At 50.3% G+C, this 18,497-nt stretch overlaps 1 protein-coding gene across 1 annotated transcript; it reads left to right on the forward strand.

The window, feature by feature from the left end:
• The first annotated feature begins 805 nt into the window (after window positions 1-805).
• Window positions 806-16,695, forward strand: Itih3 (inter-alpha-trypsin inhibitor heavy chain 3). Its single transcript, XM_027947806.2, has 22 exons — window positions 806-913; window positions 1,561-1,581; window positions 2,364-2,530; window positions 2,621-2,725; window positions 3,229-3,391; window positions 4,271-4,384; window positions 5,545-5,670; window positions 5,902-6,018; window positions 6,279-6,447; window positions 7,238-7,363; window positions 7,659-7,840; window positions 9,489-9,674; window positions 9,759-9,898; window positions 10,778-10,932; window positions 11,807-11,809; window positions 12,908-12,940; window positions 13,135-13,170; window positions 13,328-13,441; window positions 14,307-14,511; window positions 15,553-15,725; window positions 15,929-16,040; window positions 16,465-16,695. Exons 1-22 carry the CDS (start codon window positions 821-823, stop codon window positions 16,592-16,594), a joined length of 2,670 nt encoding a protein of 889 aa, XP_027803607.1. The 5' UTR covers window positions 806-820; the 3' UTR covers window positions 16,595-16,695.
• The last annotated feature ends 1,802 nt before the right edge of the window (window positions 16,696-18,497 follow it).

Here is an 18,497-nt window from a genome sequence, read left to right on the forward strand (position 1 = left end):
CTCGGCCCCGTTAGCCGGACGCGGCAGTCAGAAGTTACCTTAGTGTCCCTGTGCTACTAAAGGAATCCTCCTTCCCAGACAATTGGAGACACTTATAGCCATAATTCCTAACTTCACACCAACCTCAGGGGGCCCTGTCAAGAGTTAGTCCCATTCATCCTATTCTCTTGATGTGATTTTCAACTAGCTCCCTTGCTTCTGTTTATTTTCTCCAAATTAACTACCACCCTTTGCTTTCTCATTTACTTTGGAAGTAATTTAAAGCAGACCCTAAGTCACTTAATGAACACGTGACCTAGATGCATTTCACTGCTCATTGCTAGCTCCTACCTAACACCCTGAGAACCACAGTAGGATAATGAGCAAGGGGTTCAGCCACGGAGGTCTGAGCTTAAAGGTGATGGTCTGGTTTTATGCCCCTGCTGCCTTGAGAAGAGCAGGGCTATGATCCAGGCATCAGACCAGAGTTCCTGCAAGTGGTGAGGACAAGGGGCTGCGATGCTGAGATAGATGCCTTTTGCTCTCAATGGAATTCCACACCCTGTCTCCCATCACCCCCATGGTGAAGGCCCAGGGCCTGTTTGTCAACACGATTTCTGCTTTTCTGGGGGTCTCTATGTCCCTGGCCTGTCAGGAGTGAAGTCCCAACCCTGTCAGTGCCCACGGGGCCCTCTTCATACAGACACATCCGCCCACACCATTTCCCAGAGGAGCTTCCGGCCTTCTCTGCTCCAGCCCCAAGCTGCGGGTCACTGACCCTGCTCGGAAAACACCAGACTGGCTAATATAAGGAGGGCGGGCCAGGCCTGCCTGCTCAGCAATGGCGTCTACCTGGTGGCCCTGCCTTGTCCTGGCTCTGCTCTTCAGCGGGGCAGCCTTTGGCTTCTCAAGAAGCCCCCTCCGGCTGCTGGGGGTGAGTCTGCCCTCTCTTTACCACCAGGACCTTGGGGATCAAATGGGTAGAAGGCCCTGCTCTGGGCATGTCTTCTGGGCGTAATGAAAAGGGGCAGAGGGCTGGTACTGAACTGCTGGAACAGTGCCGGACCTTGGGGAGACCAGGCTCCAGCCAGGGCTTATGCTAGCCTGCTGGCCAGCCCTGAGCAAGGTTCTTAAAACTGCCTATGCCTTGGATTCCCCATGTGTCAAGTGGGTGATACACCATGAACTTCTTGCTCACTGAATGCCCACCTTAGAAAGGTGCAAAAGTCTCTACAAAATGCTGAGCTGAGCCCTACAGGCTGTGGTGGGTGTGGGATGTTCTGGAAAGAGACCTAAGAGTCCTGGAAGCTAGGGAAAACAGAACGAGAGGCAGGACAGGTTGGGATTTATGGGGCATGGGGAGAGTTCTGGGTCTCCTCCTTGATCTGCTCCTTGGGTGACCTGGAGAACTGTTCCTCTCAGTGTCCCCCATTTATTCAGAGTCTGTCCTACTCTGACATGTGGCGTGGGAGGGTCCTGTGTCTGGAAGGATGTGTGTGGTGGCAGCGCTTATCCCTGCACCCAAGCCACAGTGGCCTTGCCCTTGGCTTGACTTGTTTGTCTTTGTCTTTTTTTTTGCAGAAACGGAGCCTCCCAGGAGGGGTGAGGACTTTCACCAGGGCAGGGGCCAGGTGGGGCAGGGCGGGCTGGATCTGGTTGCCCAACTGCTGAAGGTATACGTCATAGTAGCAGGTCCCACACAGCTAGCAAACAGCACATGGCTCCCTGCTCTGGCAGAGCCCCATGTGATGCAAGAGGAAGGGCACTCTGGGTGTGTGTCCTGGGTGGGGCACCCGCAGAACCACAGCTCTCTAACCTTGCAGGAGGCAGCTCAAGAGAGTCCCATCAGTCATCCCTTCCTCCCACACATTCTTCGTGTGCTGGCCTGGGATCACACAATGCCCCTTCCCAAAGCATATTTATATTCTGTTTACCCCAGACATCTTTTTTGGCCTATCACCCCTACTGGAAAGAGGGTGTCTGGGAACTCCCCTTGGCATGGGAAGGAAGTACCAAAGAACACAGGATGTGACCTGGGGGCTGGGGATGGTAGGAGGGAAAGTGAAGTGAGAAAGACATGTAGAAAGATCTAGAAGCTAAGACAGAGCCCTGGGTGGGAACAAGAACAGAGCCCTGGTGTGGCTGGGGCTCAGGATGAGCAGAGGAGGGGCAGCACCATGGTGCCCAGCTGAATGCAGGGACCAGGAACACTGCCCAGTCTTCCAATGTGAGTGACTGGGAAGATCGAGGGGCTGCTTACCAGGCAGGGGACTCAATCTGCAAAGGAGCATTTGGAAGGGAAGTAGCCAGGTTAAAGACCTGCTTCCCCAGAGCCACGGTCTGGCAGGTCACCATCTTCTTATCTCTGCCCACCTCTTCCACAGGCTGAGGATGGCATCGAGGTCTACAGCACCAAGATCAGCTGCAAGGTGACCTCCCGCTTTGCTCACAATGTCGTCACCACAAAAGCAGTCAACAATGCAGACAAGGCCAAGGAAGTTTCTTTTGATGTGGAGCTGCCCAAGACGGCCTTCATCACCAACTTCACCTTGTGGGTGCCACCATGGCTGCTGGCTCTGAGCTCCACAGGGGGTTCTAGCCCAGGGTGACATCTCCTCCCCCAAACTGTCTGTCTCTGCAGGACCATTGATGGTGTCACCTACCCTGGGATTGTCAAGGAGAAGGAAATTGCTAAGAAACAGTATGAAAAGGCCGTGTCCCAGGGCAAGACAGCTGGCTTGGTCAAGTAAGTGTGGATGCCCAGGCTTTGGGGAGACCTCTGCACTGCAAAGGCCTTCAGAAATACAGACAGCACCTATTATTATTGTTATAGTAAAATGTGCTCATGTTGGGCACAGTGGCACACTCCTATAATCCCAGTGACTCTGGCTGAGGAAGGAGGATCACAGGTTCAAAGCCAGCCTCAGCAACTTAGCAAGGCCCTAAGCAACTTAACAAGACCCTGTCTCTAAATAAAAATATCAGAAAAAGGGCTGGGGTAAAAAATAATTAAAAAAAAAAAAAAAAAGGCTGGGGATGTAGCTCAGTGATTAAGTGCCCCTGGGTTCGATCCCTGGTGCTTAAAAAAAAAAAAAAAAGTGCCCATAATGTTTCATTTTGAAGTTGAGATAATTGAGGCTCATAATGGTTAAGGGACTCCCTAACCAAAGGCTGAGACTTGAACCCAGAGCCAAGGAAGGATGGGCTCATGCAGTCTTTGAGGTAAGCATTGTCTCCCACCCCATCCAGGGCCTCCGGGAGGAAGCTGGAGAAATTCACAGTCTCAGTCAATGTGGCTGCAGGCAGCAATGTCATCTTTGAGCTGACCTACGAGGAGCTGCTGAAGAGGCACCAGGGCAAATATGAGATGTACCTTAAGGTCCAGCCCAAGCAACTGGTCAAGCACTTTGAGGTAATCAACCGCTCCTGCAGCTCCTGATGGAACTTCAGGGGGAAACAGGGAAGGGCCCATAGGGCAGAGCTCAGGACAGGGTTAAGAAGGCAAAAGCTGGAACTGGAGATGCTCATGCTAAGTGAATAAGCCCATCCCCCAAAATCAAAGGCCAAATCTTCTCTCTAATATGTGGATGATGACGCATAATAAGGGGGTGGGGAGAATAGAGGGTCATTGGATTAGACAAAGGGGAATGAAGGGAAGGGAGTGGGATGGGAATAGGAAAGACAGTGGAATGAATGGGACATGACTTTCCTATGTTCATCATATGTGAATAAAGGACCAGTGAAACTCCACATCCTGTATAACCACAAGAATGGGATCCTAATTAGAATAAGTTATACTCCATGTATGTAGAATATGTCAAAATACACTGTACTGTCATGTATATCTAAAAAGAACAAAGAGAGAAAAAGAAGAAAAATGTTCTGGCCCACCATTTGGCTATAGAGCATTAAAATTGCCTCAACCACAGCATCTGGGCCACGGGGAAGAGGCTGAAGTGGACTCTCAGGGACACCACAGGGTGCCTCTGCAATGCTTGCAACTGGGGACAAGTGCATTTTACCTGCAGCAAATCTAAACGCCAAAGGAAATACATTAGTGGTGGAACTTGAGGACCCATATGACAGATGATAGAAACATTCATGGGTCAGAGTTCCTGCCACAAACCCCTATGGTCACATTCCAAATGGGGGACACAAGGCTTGGCCCTCAGTACTGCCCTGGAGGGTCCCTGCACCATCATAGACCCATCTCATTATCCTCGCCCTTGCCCCATAGTCCAGCCTCTCTGCACTATCACTGAGTGACGTCTTTTTACTTTGGCCGTTTCAGATCGAGGCACACATCTTCGAGCCCCAGGGCATCAGCACACTGGATGCTGAGGCCTCATTCATCACCAATGACCTCCTGGGCAGCGCCCTGACCAAGTCCTTCTCAGGAAAAAAGGTGGTATAGATGCCTCTCAGACCTGGGGGACAGGGGACAGGTATGCTGGTCCCAGCAGGACAGGCCTGCAGCCCAGAGCTTGATTATGCTAACATGTGTTGGGGTTGGGAGAGGCCATCAAGCTTCCTCCTTGGCCACCTGGGTCAGGTGTGAGCCTGCTGGAGGTCAGAAGCTGTTCAGAAATTACCTTCCAAAGGAATTGGAGTCTCAGCTGCTCTGGGGACTAGCAGAGAGAGGAACCGTTTATAAAGTCCAGCCCTACTCTACCTTGGAAAGTGAACAGGGAAGGCGTTACTGTCCCTGTTTTACAGATAAGGAGGCTGAAGCTAGATCTGCCGACTCCACATCAATGGGTGAAAGATTAATGAGAACCTCGTTCTTGGTCCCCAAGGTCCCCAGTTATTTCAGGGACATTATTGACAGTGGGAAGTGAATAAATAAACGTTTAGCTAGTTGCAGTGACACATCCCTGTGATCCCAGTAACTCAGGAGTTTAAGGCCGGAAGATCATGAGTTCAAGGCCAGCCTCAGCAACTTAACAAGGCTCTAAGCAATTTAGTGAAAGCCTGCTTCAAAAAAAAAAAAAAAAAAGTAAAGCCTGGGGATGTGGCTTAGTGGTAAAGCATCCCTGGGTTCAATCCTCACTACTAAAATGAATAAACAAATATTTATATAAGCAACCTCATTTAGGACGGCCAGGGTGAGTTGCAAAGAGCTCACACTCAGACAGTTGCAAGCTTCCTCAAGGCAGCATTCCTGCCCTGGTGGTGGAAGGCACCTCCACTCCCATTCTCCCCCCTTTTCTCTCCCCTTCCTCTTGCAACATGCAAAACCACTCAATGTGAAGTTCCCCTACATAGTGCAAAACTCTCTTCCTTAAGTGGCTCTGGGCGCTGAGTTTCAAGGTAGGCTGAGCTTAGGGATATGGGGTGCCCATTCCAAAGTAATATAAAAAGTCAAATGAGAAAGATAGGTGCCTTCCTAGGAGGCCCTGATCTCCCAGGAGGAGGGAGATGTTCAGAGAGGCAGAGCATGGTGAGCAGCTGTATCCATTGGGACCTCAGGGCTCTTCCCTGTGACGGCTCTACTGGGCTATTTACCAGTGGGCAGCTCTGGCCAAGCTGAGCAAGCATGACTCTGGCTCCATCTCTGTTCCTCAGGGTCATGTGTCCTTTAAGCCCAGCTTAGACCAACAGCGCTCATGCCCAACCTGTTTGGATTCCCTCCTCAACGGGGACTTCACCATCACCTACGATGTGAACAGAGAGTCTCCGGCCAATGTGCAGGTATGTGTCGATGGCTCCCTTGGGTTGACTGGCTCACCATGATGGCAGGGAGAAAGATGGTTGCATCTAGTGCCATCTCTCTCTCCATCTTCAGCCCCAGGCTGTTTCTCTATTTAACATGAGACAGCTGATGATCCAGGGACACATTCTCCCTGGGTGGCAAATATCTTCTCCCTGTAAGAGGAGCTGATGTGCTGTTACTAAGCCTCTGCCTCTCTCTCCCTTTTCCAGGTTGTCAATGGCTACTTCGTGCATTTCTTTGCACCTCAAGGTCTCCCAGTGGTACCTAAGAATGTGGTCTTTGTGATTGACATCAGCGGCTCCATGGCGGGTCGGAAAATACAACAGGTCTGTTCCACAGTGCTAGGGGCAGAGTGTGGGGTGGGGTATTGTGGGGAGAGAGAGGTTATTTTTGTAAAGTGGAAAAATGCTAGTATTTCTGGTGAAAGAGGAGGAAGTGGACAGGATATAAGAAGGTTCAAAGCCTCTGCCCACTCTGGAGGGAGCCTCCGTCAATGCCCCCTGGTGAGGACAGCAGGGCTTTTGTTACCATTTGGGTAGGGAGAGACCTCACCCATTTCTTGTCTATTTGTCTCTCTCTTCCCCAGACAAGGGATGCCCTTCTCAAAATCTTGGATGATGTGAAGGAGACTGACTACCTGAATTTCATCCTGTTCAGTGGAGGTGTGACCACGTGGAAAGACCAATTAGTCCAAGCCACTCCAGAGAACCTCCAAGAGGCCAGGACCTTCGTAAAAAACATTAGAGATGATGGAAGTAAGAGCAGAGGGAAGAATAAACTTACTCCTCTCTTTGCTGAGTAGCATGTCCTTCCTGCCTTGGGGCAGAGTGTCTGCAGCTTTGTATGGGGCAGAGGTGGGATAGATGGTCCGTGCGCATGGTCAAGGGAAAATCATTTTTTTTCTGTCTCAAAACCCATGATCCTGTTGTTCTACAAGTCCCAGCAAGAGGAGGTCACAAAGCACCCTTTTTCTCGGTCCTGTTGCCTGTGGAAAATCATAAATGATATCTACACTGCTCCCCTCTCTTCCTGGTGAGAGGGGCAAGGAGTTCATTTGATTGTTTTGCAAACTGACTTTGCAATCACCATATGCTTCTGTCCTTCTGTCAGTCCTTTTATTCCCATGTGAAAGCATAAGTTTTTGCCAGGCGTGATGGAGCACACCTGTAATCCCAGTGCCCAGTGGCTAGGGAGGCTGAGGCAGGAGGATCACAAGTTTAAAACCAGCCTCGGTGATTTAGTGAGGCCTTAAGCAACTCAGTGAGACCTTGTCTCTAAATAAAATACAAAAAAAAAAAAAAAAAAGGTCTGGGGATGTGGCTCAGTGGTTAAGTGCCCCTGGGTCCAGTCCCCAGTACCAAACAAACAAAAAATCCTAAGTCATTTGTTCGTTCACACACTGATTGATTCAGAAAATGTTGTTGAGTACCTCCATGTATGGGCAGGTGGGATTCTTGGCACTTGAGCAGGGCCTTCTGTCCTGGCATCCTCTCACCCTGGCACCCTGAGAACACTCTCCCACGGTGCTCTCTGTCTGTGTCACAGTGACCAACCTCAATGATGGGCTGCTGAGAGGCATCCATATGCTGAACAAGGCCCGGGAGGAAAACCTCGTCCCTGAGAGGAGCACCTCCATCGTCATCATGTTGACAGACGGGGATGCCAATGCTGGTGAGGGGCTCGGGTGGCTCTGAGCCAGGGTGAGTACCTGGTTACCCTCCTGGCTCTGAAGCTGGCTCAGTGTATGACCTCTGTCAGCTCTTCTCAGGGTTCTCCACAGACTGAGAGGCCCTTCATGAGTAGGACCCTGCCTCCCTCTACCAGGGTTTCCCAACATCTGTCCTGGCCACAGATCATGGCCGTGACTCCACCAGCTCTGCAAGTGTGGGTATCAGACCTCTCCAGACAGAGCTGGTGCAGAAGGTCCCCAGGGTGCTGGCTGGAATGTGAACACCCCTCCCTGCAGGTGAGAGCAGACCTGAAAGGATCCAAGAGAACGTGCGCAATGCCATCAAGGGCAAGTTCCCCTTGTATAACCTGGGCTTTGGCAACAATCTGAATTTTAATTTCCTGGAGACCATGGGCCTGGAGAACCACGGGTTTGCCCGACGTATTTATGAAGACTCGGATGCTGACCTGCAGTTGCAGGTACGTCTTGTCTTTCACACCTCCAGGAATGAGGGCTCATTACTTCCTTAGCTGCTCCTCTGGGGGCCAATTTCAGGTATCAGAAAGAACTTCCTGGGGCTGGGGTTGTGGCTCAAGGGGGTGGAGCACTTGTCTTGCACATGTGAGGCACTGGGTTTGATCTTCAGCACCACACAAAAATAAATAAATAAAAAAATAAAAATAAAGGCATTGTGTCCATCTACAACTAATATATATATATATATATATACACACACACATACATAATGTGTATATATATATATATATATATATATATATATATATATAGAGAGAGAGAGAGAGAGAGAGAGAGAGAGAGAGAGAGAGCTTCTTCTTGGCTTGAAATATACCTCTAGTTGCCTCTTACCCATCAATAATCGTTCTGCTTTTATCCTCATGCTACATGAAACAGACCTGCTCCTTCTACAGGACTGACAGATCAAATACAGGATCAATATAAACTTCTGATATGTAATGGAGAGTTTTGATACACATATATGTCCCAATATTGCATAGGACATGATGTTAGTTTATTGGGGCAGCCTTACAAAGTACGTGGCCACAGATGAGGAAGCTCAACAAACAGAAACTCCTCATCTCACAGCTCTGGAGGCTGCGAGTCCAAGATCAAGGTGGTGGTGGTGGGCTGGTTCCCCTCCCAGGGCTGGGCGGGAGGGATCTGCTCTAGGCCACCCTTCCTGGCTTGTCAGTGGTCATCTTCTCCCTGGGCCCTCGTGTGGATCTGTATTCCATTTCCCCTTTTTATAAAGACACGAGTCATATTGGATTAGAGCCCACTCAGATGACCTCACTGGATTATGTGTATAAAGAGTCTACCTCCAAATATGGTCACATTCTGAGGAACTGAGGGTTGTGAATTTGGGGAATGCAGTACCCAATTCAACCCCTAAAAGGCATACTTATTTTAAAAAAAATTTTTTTTAATTTGACTTTCAAATTTCACTGTGAGTTGGATGCTGTATTTCTTTCTCTTTATTTGCTGAACCTGGTCATCTCCGCTGGCATCTCTAGCTCTGCATGTGCACCCGGTGCCTCCCTCCCATCTGTCAGGCTCATATCGCCTCTCCTAGCTAGGCAGCCTTTCTACCCTTCCTTTATTCCTGGCTTTCATCCCAACAAACGTTTCTTGAATACTTTCTTTCTTTTTTTTTTTTTTTGGTACTAGGGTACTGGGGATTGAACCCAGGGGCATTTAATCACTGAGCTACATCCCCAGCCCTTTTTTGCATTTTATTTAGAGACAGAGTCTCACTGAGTTAGCTGCTTAGGGCCTCGCCAAATTGCCGAGGATGTCTTTGAATTCACAAGCCTTTTGCCTCAGCCTCCCAAGCTGCTAGGATTACAGGCATGTGACACCATACCCAGCTCATTTCTTGAATACTTTCCATATGCCAAGAACTCTGTCCCTTCTTTCTATTCTTCTAATCTCCATGGGGGAGTGGAGGGAGGGCTCCCATACACTGAAGGGCCCAACCAAGGCCACACAGAAATGAAAACGATGAGGCAGGACTGACTCAGCCCCAGGGGGTTAGATGCCATGTCACGGCATGGGTGAGAGCCAGCCCCTGGGGGCCTGAGATGACCAGCTCTCTGATCTGGACTCCAGGGCTTCTACGATGAGGTGGCTAACCCGCTGTTGACAGGCGTAGAGATGGAGTACCCCCAGAATGCAATCCTGGACCTCACCCAGAACAGTTATCAGCACTTCTATGATGGCTCTGAGATAGTGGTGGCCGGGCGCTTGGCGGACGAGAACATAAACAGCTTCAAGGCAGATGTGAAGGGCCAAGGGGTGAGTGGGGACCTGGGGCTGAGAAGTGCTATCATTGATGGACTCCAGACCTCAAAACCCTCACCTCCTCTCACCCCCACCCAGGCTTTCAACGACCTGACCTTCACAGAGGAGGTGGATGTGAAGGAGATGGAGGAGGCCCTGAAGGAACAAGACTATATTTTTGGGAACTACCTTGAGCGGCTCTGGGCCTACCTCACCATTGAGCAGCTACTGGAGAAAAGGTGACCTTGGCCCACCCTTCACATAACCAGGCCTCACCTTGGGTACCTGGCACTCCTCGGTACCTACCTGGGCCTGCCCCTGTGCCTCGCACTGAGGAAGCAAACCTGTCCCTGCTATTTTGCCCTCTTCTTGGCACAGTCAAGGAAATGTTCACCTTTCATCCTGAGGTTCAAGCAAGCAAGCTCTGCTGAGGCCAGCAACCTGGCAGGGCCTGGAGGGTGGGAAGGGCCTTTATAGCTGGCTCCCTGCTTCCAGCATGACCCAGTGACAGTGAACAAAACTGAAGGCCGAGCCAGGGGCGGTGGTTCACACCTGTAATCACAGGAGCTTGGGAGGCTGAGGCAAGTTCAAAGCCAGCCTCAGCAACTCAGTAAGACTCTAAGCAACTCAGCAAGACCCTGTCTCTAAATAAAATATAAAAAAGGGCTGGGGATGTGGCTCAGAGGTTAAGTGCCCCTGGGTTCAATCCCTGGTATAAACAAAAACAAAACAAAACAAAATTAAACAAAACCCAAGCCTAGGTTCCAGGCTCTAGTGCCCAGAGGGCAGAGCCGGGCCCACTCAAGAGGGCAGTATCAGCATCCATTCAGATGGGGTCTGGCCCATTCTAAGGGCTTGGCACATGGACACTGTCATGTGGGATTGTCATAGCTCCATATATTTTATAAGTGGGGAAACTGAGGCCCAGAGAGGATACAGAGTTTGTCCATATGCTCCAGGGGGCTGGTGAATCGGTCTCTTCTGAGCCCCAGTGGGCTCCACTATGGGCACCAATTGTGGGATGGGTATCCAATCCTGGTCTGGTTATGGGAGTTGGTGCAGGGGAAGGCAGGCAAGGGCTGTTCTCTGGGCTGAACTGTGTGGCCCCCACTCCACAGAAAGAACGCCCAAGGGGAGGAGAAGGAAAACCTCACAGCCCAGGCCCTGGACCTATCCCTCAAGTACCACTTTGTGACTCCGCTGACCTCCATGGTGGTGACCAAGCCTGAGGACAATGAGGACCAGACAGCCATTGCCGACAAGCCTGGGGAAGGTGGGCACGGAGAGAAGAGGCCAGAATTCAGAGGCTGCCCTCTAGAACCCTGGGCCCTAGGAACTCAGCGGAGGAGTTGGCCGGGCCAGGGAGACCAGACTTCCTGAAGAGGGGCAGGTCTGGAGGCACCAGAAGAGAAACTGATCAAGGGGTCAGAAAGGTGGTGTGGCAAGAGTGAAGGAGTCAGCCAGGCATGGTGGTGTATACTGGTAATCTAGGCACTTGGGAGGCTGAGGCAAGAGGATCACAAGTTCAAGGCCAGCCTTGGCAACCTGATGAGGCCATGTCTCAAAACAAAAATATGAATATGTACACACACACACACACACACACACACGCGCTTAAAGCAGGTAGCAGGAACAATGGAGTGTGGGGTAAGTAGGAATCTCTAAGTCTCTCAAGGGATGTGAGTCAAGAAGATACATGGTCTATGCGTTATTTCAAAGAAGAGACTCAGGGCTCAGTTAGACAAGAAGAAACACTTCCAGTCTGAGAGTTAGGCCTGGAGCAGGCTACTAGGCATCTGGGGATTGTGAGGAAAAAGAGGCCTCGAGAACTAGAGTCTAGGACCAAGCCTCCTCAACCAGACCCACTCAACAGGGGTCCCCAATGCCCACTGCAGCTGGGTGCAGGGCAGGGAGCTTGGCATTGAAAGGCAAAACTGGCAAATAGTTGGGCCGGGCCAGGCCAAGCCCCTGTCTTCCAGGAGGTCTTGGTTCTAGGGGACACTCTGGGGACAAAGCTTGCTGTCAACCTGATGGCAAGCTCTGGCTCCTGCTCAGGCCACTCTCATTGGTGGCACTGGACCTGACCAGTAGTCTATGGCTTCTAACACGTTTTTCCTCTTCCTTCCTGGCTGAACCTGGTGATGCAGAAGGTAAGCTGCCTCCAGTTGCTGGGTGGGCATTGTGAGTGGGGGAGGAGGCAGAGCCCGAGATGTCATTCCCAGCCAGTGGGGACATTCAGCCCGGAGTCTGGGGAGGCTCAGCACATCTGGGCTCAGGTCCGGCTCATTATTGTCAACTCATGAGTGATCATGGACCAAGCTCTGTTCCCCTCTGAGCCTCGGCCTTCCCATCAGTGGTTTAGGGTGGCTTTCCTTGCCCAAGAAGAGATAATCAGCATGAGAGTATTCTGTGATCTGCAAAAATTAGCAATGTAGCACATCAGGCACTCCTACTCTATCTCACACAGCCCTCCAAGGGAATCATAATGTCACATTTCATAGTGAGGAAAGAGGCACCGAGAGGTTAAGTCTATTTGCTCAAGGATTCAGTAGGTAGCTGATCTAGGACTTTGGCCTGGGCAGCTTGGGCCCAGTACCCACGCTGGAAATTGCTAGAAATAACTCTGCACCTGTCTCACCATAAAAATGGAAACTTACCCCACACCAGCCCATCACCTCCAGGGAGGACATCTTCCACACCTGCCAGCCTGTCCCCCTGTATCAATAAGGATCATGTTAGGACGGGCCACCACTTTCCCCTGAGAGCAGCCCTGTCATACCTAGTCACTGGGATAAAATGTTCATGTGTGCATTTGTGTGTATATGCATGCATGTGTGTACCTGAGAGAGGCAGGTGTTTTACTACCAAGGAGCAACAGACAACTGTCTGTGGGCTTCAACCTACTCTAACTAAGGCTTGGAAAGTCCAAGGCTAGGGACAGATGTCTGCTCTGAGTATTACTCAGGAGAGAAAAGCTGGTGACTTGATGGTTTGCATTTTAGCCACATAAAAATGCGATGCTCCTAGCATTCAAATGACATCTCTGTCACCTCTAGCCCTGTAAAGGAGTTCCCTGGACATGTGCCCACTTATAAAGCCTCAACTTTAGGGTCACATGCCTATTTTTCTATATGCATGTGTCAGGACCCCACTAGGGACCGGTAACCCCAAGACAGACATCAGGCACATGGCTGAGCAGAAGTGAACCCCTAGACTCTGCTCATGACTGCCTTTTGTCTTCTTTTTAGCCATATCCGCGACCCCCTCCAAGGCCTACTTGGGTGAGTATTTGCTGCCTGCTGTAGCCATCTCTGCTGCCCCATTCCTGTTTGTGATCTTTCCTGAGTCAGTTAAGACAGGCAGATGACCAGATGTCCTGCAGGGATTGGAGGGTGGCAGGGTAGGGGAAAGAATGAGAGTATTCCTGGCCCTCCCCAGGACTGCTCACTTACTCTGTCCTGCCTGTGCTCCACAGTTGGCTACCAGCCTCCTCAAAACCCCTACTACTATGGTGAGTTCCCTGGGTCCTCCTGGGACAATGCTCGGGGTCTTGGGTACAGCATTCCTGCCTACCTGGAAGTCCAGCCCGCTGGGGCCAGGAGACCAGGGGAGGCCCCTGGTACAGTGAGAGGCCCTGGGCGCCAGACCCTTCTCTAATGTGCCCTCAGTCGATGGAGACCCTCACTTCATCATCCAAGTCCCAGAAAAGAATGATGCCCTCTGCTTCAACATTGATGAAGACCCAGGCACGGTGCTGCGCCTCATCCAGGACCCAGACACAGGTGGGGGCTGCAGGCCAGGGTGCTTCCTGGGAGGGTCTGGAGCCATCTGGATAAGGGAGGACAGATGAGGCTGGACACTTTAGGAATTTTCAGGAAGCAGGTTCATTTTATGCTACAGCGGTCCAGAGGGGGCTCGTGCTTAAAAATCTCTGGACCCTAAATCTGGAATTTTTTTTAGATTTATACTCAGGGGTCATACTCATTGTCTCATATTCTTAGGCTAGCCACTAGATAGAGGTTTTATAATTTTTTTCCTGCAAAACTGGCATTTACAAGAAGGAGAAAGCTACAAACCACATGCCCTCTGCAGAAGTTTTTGCTGATATCCTGTTGACACCCTTTGTAAAAATCTTTCTGACAAGAAGAGAAACTTAATTATGGCAAAGATCTTTTTGGTGGGGGTACCTGGTCTGCTTCAAGGAGGACTCAGGAACCAGGTCTCTTTCCTCCGCCCCAGTAGCATATCCATCTTCATATGCTGAGAACTCTGGGAGTGGAAGTGGGGGAGGGAGGACTGAGAGCCAGACTAAGTCCCTGGCGCTAGGAGACAGAGGGCTAGAGGTAACCAGTAGCCTGGTGCTGGTGGGCAGGACCCTGCCTGACTCTGGAGAACACTTTTATTTTTCTCTGAAGAACATTCCCAGGCCCAGGCAAGAGGCTATCCCCAGTGTCCCAGCACAACCTAGATCTGAAGTATCCAGGAGCAGACAGGGCTGGGCTCTGATGTCCTGGTTTTTCCTTGGGGCTCTGCCCTGCCACCCTTCAGCAGGTCTCGTTGAAGGGGAAGGCACATCCCTAAAGGCCAGTCTGGACTCAGAGGGCCTCACTGGTCTCTCTCCCTTCCCTATCCCTATCTCTCTGGCAGGTCTCACTGTTAATGGGCAGATCATTGGCGACAAGAGAGACAGCACTGCCGCCAACAACAGAAAGACTTTCTTTGGGAAACTGGGCATTACCAACAGTCAGATGGACTTCCGGATGGAGGTGACGACAGAGAAGATCACTCTATGGAATGGGGATGAGCCAAGCACTTTCAGCTGGCTAGACACAGTCACCGTCACACAGGATGGGTAAGGTCCTCCAGCTAGGACTCTCAGGGTCAAATATCCAGAGGTCTCCAGAGAGACTGGTGGCCTTGGAGTTCAGTCCCTAGGGAAAGGTAACCACAGTGCCCCCCAACCAACTCCTGGGGCCCATATCAGAGGCAGAATTAGCAGCTGGACAGTTTGTAGAACTGTGTGAAGGACAGGCTGGTTGGATGAAATCATTAGAAATCAATAGCTGGTGGTACACATCAATATTCCAAGCTACTTAGGAGGCTGAGGGAAGAGGACCCCTTGAGCCCAGGAGTTCAAGACCAGCCTTAGTAGCATAGTGAGACTCTGTCTCAAAAAAATAAAAATAAGCCGGGCACAGTGGCACATGCCTGTAATCCCAGAGGCTTGGGAGGCTGAGGTATGAGGATCATGAGTTCAAAGCCAGACCCAGCCAAATTAGCAAGGCCCTAAGCAACTTAGCAAGACCCTGTATCTAAATAAAAAAAAAAAAAAAATATATATATATATATATATATATATATTTTTTTTTTTTTAAAGGGCTGAGGATGTGGCTCAGTGGTTAGGTGTCCTTGAGTTCAATCTCTAGTATCAGATAAATTAATTAATTTAATTTAATAAATAAAAATAAAGCAATAGTATCTACCGCCACTTGCATCTTCTCTGGCTGAAGCTGTTAATTTTCAAGTCCCTTAAACTTTTCTATGTCTTTAGATCCCTCAGAGCCTGGTGGGCAGGGCAGGAATGCTACTCCCACTGAGACTCAGAGATGGGGTGCAACCTACCCAAAGTCACACAGGAAGTCTGTGGCTGAGCTGAGCCCCAGGCCTCTGAATCCCAGGGTGGCCCTCTCTCCTGCTTAAGGAGGAGCCACGCTGCCCTCTGTGGAGGGTGTAGAGGGCAGGCACAAGGCACCCTCTTTCCAGTACTCCTGAAGCAGTGCCTGGAGTCTGTGCTCTCAGTTGCCATGTACTCTGAAGTCCTTGCTGAGATGTCCTTGATTCAGATGACCTGTGTTGTGGTCAAGGCCCCACAGCTACCTCTTCTTCTCTCTAGGCTATCCATGACAATCAATAGGAAGAAGAACATGGTGATCTCCTTTGGTGACGGGGTCACATTTGTGGTTGTCCTGCACCAGGTGTGGAAGAAACTTCCAGGTCACTATGACTTTCTAGGCTTCTACGTGGTGGACAGTCACCGGATGTCAGCACAGACTCATGGGCTGCTAGGTATGGAGTGTTCAGATGGCAGGCTGCTCAAGCCAACGTGACAGCATGGGAAATGCATGCACAAGGCCGTTCTGGTCATGCTGGACCCAGCTCACGATCCCCCAATTCAGCTGTTCAGCTTCTGCATCAACCCTGAAAGGCCAGAGGCCACATTACCCATGGTCATGGCCAGGGACTGACAGGGTGAATGTTTTCATTTCCAGGACAATTCTTCCATCCCTTAGACTTTAAAGTGTCTGACATCCACCCAGGCTCCGATCCCACAAAGCCAGATGCCACAATGGTAGTAAAGAACCATCGGTTGACCGTCACAAGGTGAGGGGACACCTTGGGCCCCTTCCTCCTGCCCAGCAACAAGACGGGAAGAAAGAGTGCTCTCTGTCCAGGTGTATTTACCTGGTGGGCTCTTGTTCTCTATGGGGGACCCTTGTTTCTCTTGGAGGTCTTGACTCCCTTTAGGCCCCTCCCAATCAAGGAAAAGCCCAATCTCTGCTCTCTAGAAAGAATAATCACGTGACCTCATTCTTGACCAAAAAATTAGAATTTCCAAACTCTTGACTCATGGGTAGAGCACTTGCCTGGCATGTGTGAGATCCTCGGTTCAATCCCTCACCCCACCTACACATACCTACACGCACCCACATACCTACAAATAATTTCTAAATTCACACCTTTTTCCAATCGTAGGCCCATGCCACTGCCATCTTGCCTACCTATGCACCTCTCTCTTTTCTCCCAGGGGCTCCCAGAAAGACTACAGAAAGGATGCCAGTGTTGGCATGAAGGTCGCGTGCTGGTTTGTCCACAACAATGGGGAAGGGCTGATTGATGGCGTCCACACTGACTATATCGTCCCCAACCTGTTCTGAGGAAACATGGCAACGCTTATTGAGATTGTTCGTTGGAACAGGGGTGTAGAATGGGTCCTGTAGAAGGGCCTGGAACAATAAAGCGCAACATGGAAATCAGACAGCTGCCTCTGCATGCCTTCATGAGCTTCTGATCCAAGGAACCCAAAGTTGGACCCAAAGTAGTCCAAAGGAGGGGATGGATGGTAGGCAGGGAATTGATACAGCTGAGAAACCATGTCTGGGGAATTAAATGTATGATTTGGGAAGGAAAAAAATAAATAATTGACTCTTGGAGCCAAGGGATTCAGGAAGGGTGGAGTGCATTTCAGAATCTAGCGACACCAAAAGAAAGGTTAGGGGTCACGGCTCAGGAGCTCCTATCAGGACCTTCAGAGGTAGAAAGTGCTACAGGGCAGACATTGCTCACATCTAAGTGGTGCTGTCACCCACCCCTCGGTCTATCCACCTGTGTTAGTCAGTTTTCTGTTGCTGTGACAGATATCTGAGGTAATCAACTTAAAGGAGCAAAGATTTGTTTTAGTTCACAGTTTCAGAGGTTTCAGTCCGTGGACACTTGGCCCCATCACTTTGGGCTTGTGGTGGCATAGTACATCATGATGAGAGTGCATGGCAGAGGAGGTCTAGTCACCTTATGGAGTCCAGCAAGCAGAGAGAGAAGGAGAAGGAGAAGAAGGAGCCAGCATCTCTATATCCCCTTCAAGGGCATGCCTTCCAGAGATCCAACCTCCTCCTAGATGCTAGAATCACCTCCTAAACATTCCACTACCTCTCAAGAGTGCCACTGACTGGCATATAAGCCTTTAACATATGGGCCTTGGGGGAACACATCAGGTCCAAACTATCTTACCACCCCTCCACCCACCATCCATCCATCTATCCATCTATTCACTCACTCATTCATTCTACCATCCTTCCATCCCTACGACCATCTTTTCATCCATCCACTCACCAACCCATTGGTCCTGCCATCTATCCATCCCTTCAACCTTCTGTCCAGCCATGTACCCAATGACCCATCCTTTGATTCAGCAGATACAATACCCTGGGCTGGGATCTGGGGCACATGGTTTAGTAATCCTGTTCCTATTTTCATGTCTGCTCAAGTTTGCCTTAATCTGGGCCCAGACTTTCTAGGATCCTCCAGCCAGCTCATGTGACCACTTTCTCTCCATCTCAATCAGTCTAGGGTTGGGTGGGAAGGCAGAGAGAAGTTCCTGGAGATGGGGCTGTAAGAGATCTGCAGTCTGAACAATTGCTCTTCCTGGGCCTCCGTCACTGCCTCCCAGAGAGAGGTTTTTTTTTTTTTTTTTATTTTTTGCAGAGAAGAATTGATCATTTCTCCCTGCCTAAATCCCACAGGTGACATCTCTCCTCCATTGCTCTTGGGACAAAATTCCTTCCTCTGGCCTCTCTAGCTTCCCCTTACATACCAGCTACTTCCCCGTACTTTCTGGATTCCAGATATACAGGCTCCTTCAAATTGTGCAAAGGTGACCTGTCCTGCCCCAAATCCTTTGCCTGTACAGTTTTCTCAGCCTGGGGTCTAAGGGCGTGCTGGGCAGAGGGGACCCTGGTGAAGGAAGCAGTGAGTGATTTGATAGGTGGAAGAGCAGGAGACACAATAAGACTGGAGGAGGTTGGAATCAAACTGGGGAAAGCCCTGAATGTTGGTGGGGGATGGCATGTGGCTATGGTCATAGGAGTTGTCCTACCTCCACTTCAGGGGACCCACAGCTGCTCCTCACTCCTCGAGCCAGAAGCAATGTTATCGAGAGATCATACTGCTCTAGGACTGTGGAGAGGGGGCTGGAAGGAAGGAAAGGCGACTCCCAGATGGCTGTGGGACTCTACTGGCAGTCCAGTGGCTCATGAGATACAGCCACCAAACTGAAAGCCTAGG

Source organism: Marmota flaviventris, chromosome 1 (genome assembly GCF_047511675.1).
Source record: "Marmota flaviventris isolate mMarFla1 chromosome 1, mMarFla1.hap1, whole genome shotgun sequence".
In the NCBI taxonomy this organism is placed as follows: Eukaryota; Metazoa; Chordata; class Mammalia; order Rodentia; family Sciuridae; genus Marmota; species Marmota flaviventris.

What these genes read in the sequence shown, in the direction of transcription:
- Itih3 (XM_027947806.2), top strand. Translation starts at nt 821, where the DNA reads ATGGCGTCTACCTGGTGGCCCTGCCTTGTCCTGGCTCTGCTCTTCAGC. An exon ending in AAGACAGCTGGCTTGGTCAA is followed by an intron (nt 2,726 to 3,228) that starts GTAAGTGTGGAT and finishes CACCCCATCCAG; the next exon opens with GGCCTCCGGGAGGAAGCTGG. An exon ending in TCAAAACCCCTACTACTATG is followed by an intron (nt 13,171 to 13,327) that starts GTGAGTTCCCTG and finishes ATGTGCCCTCAG; the next exon opens with TCGATGGAGACCCTCACTTC.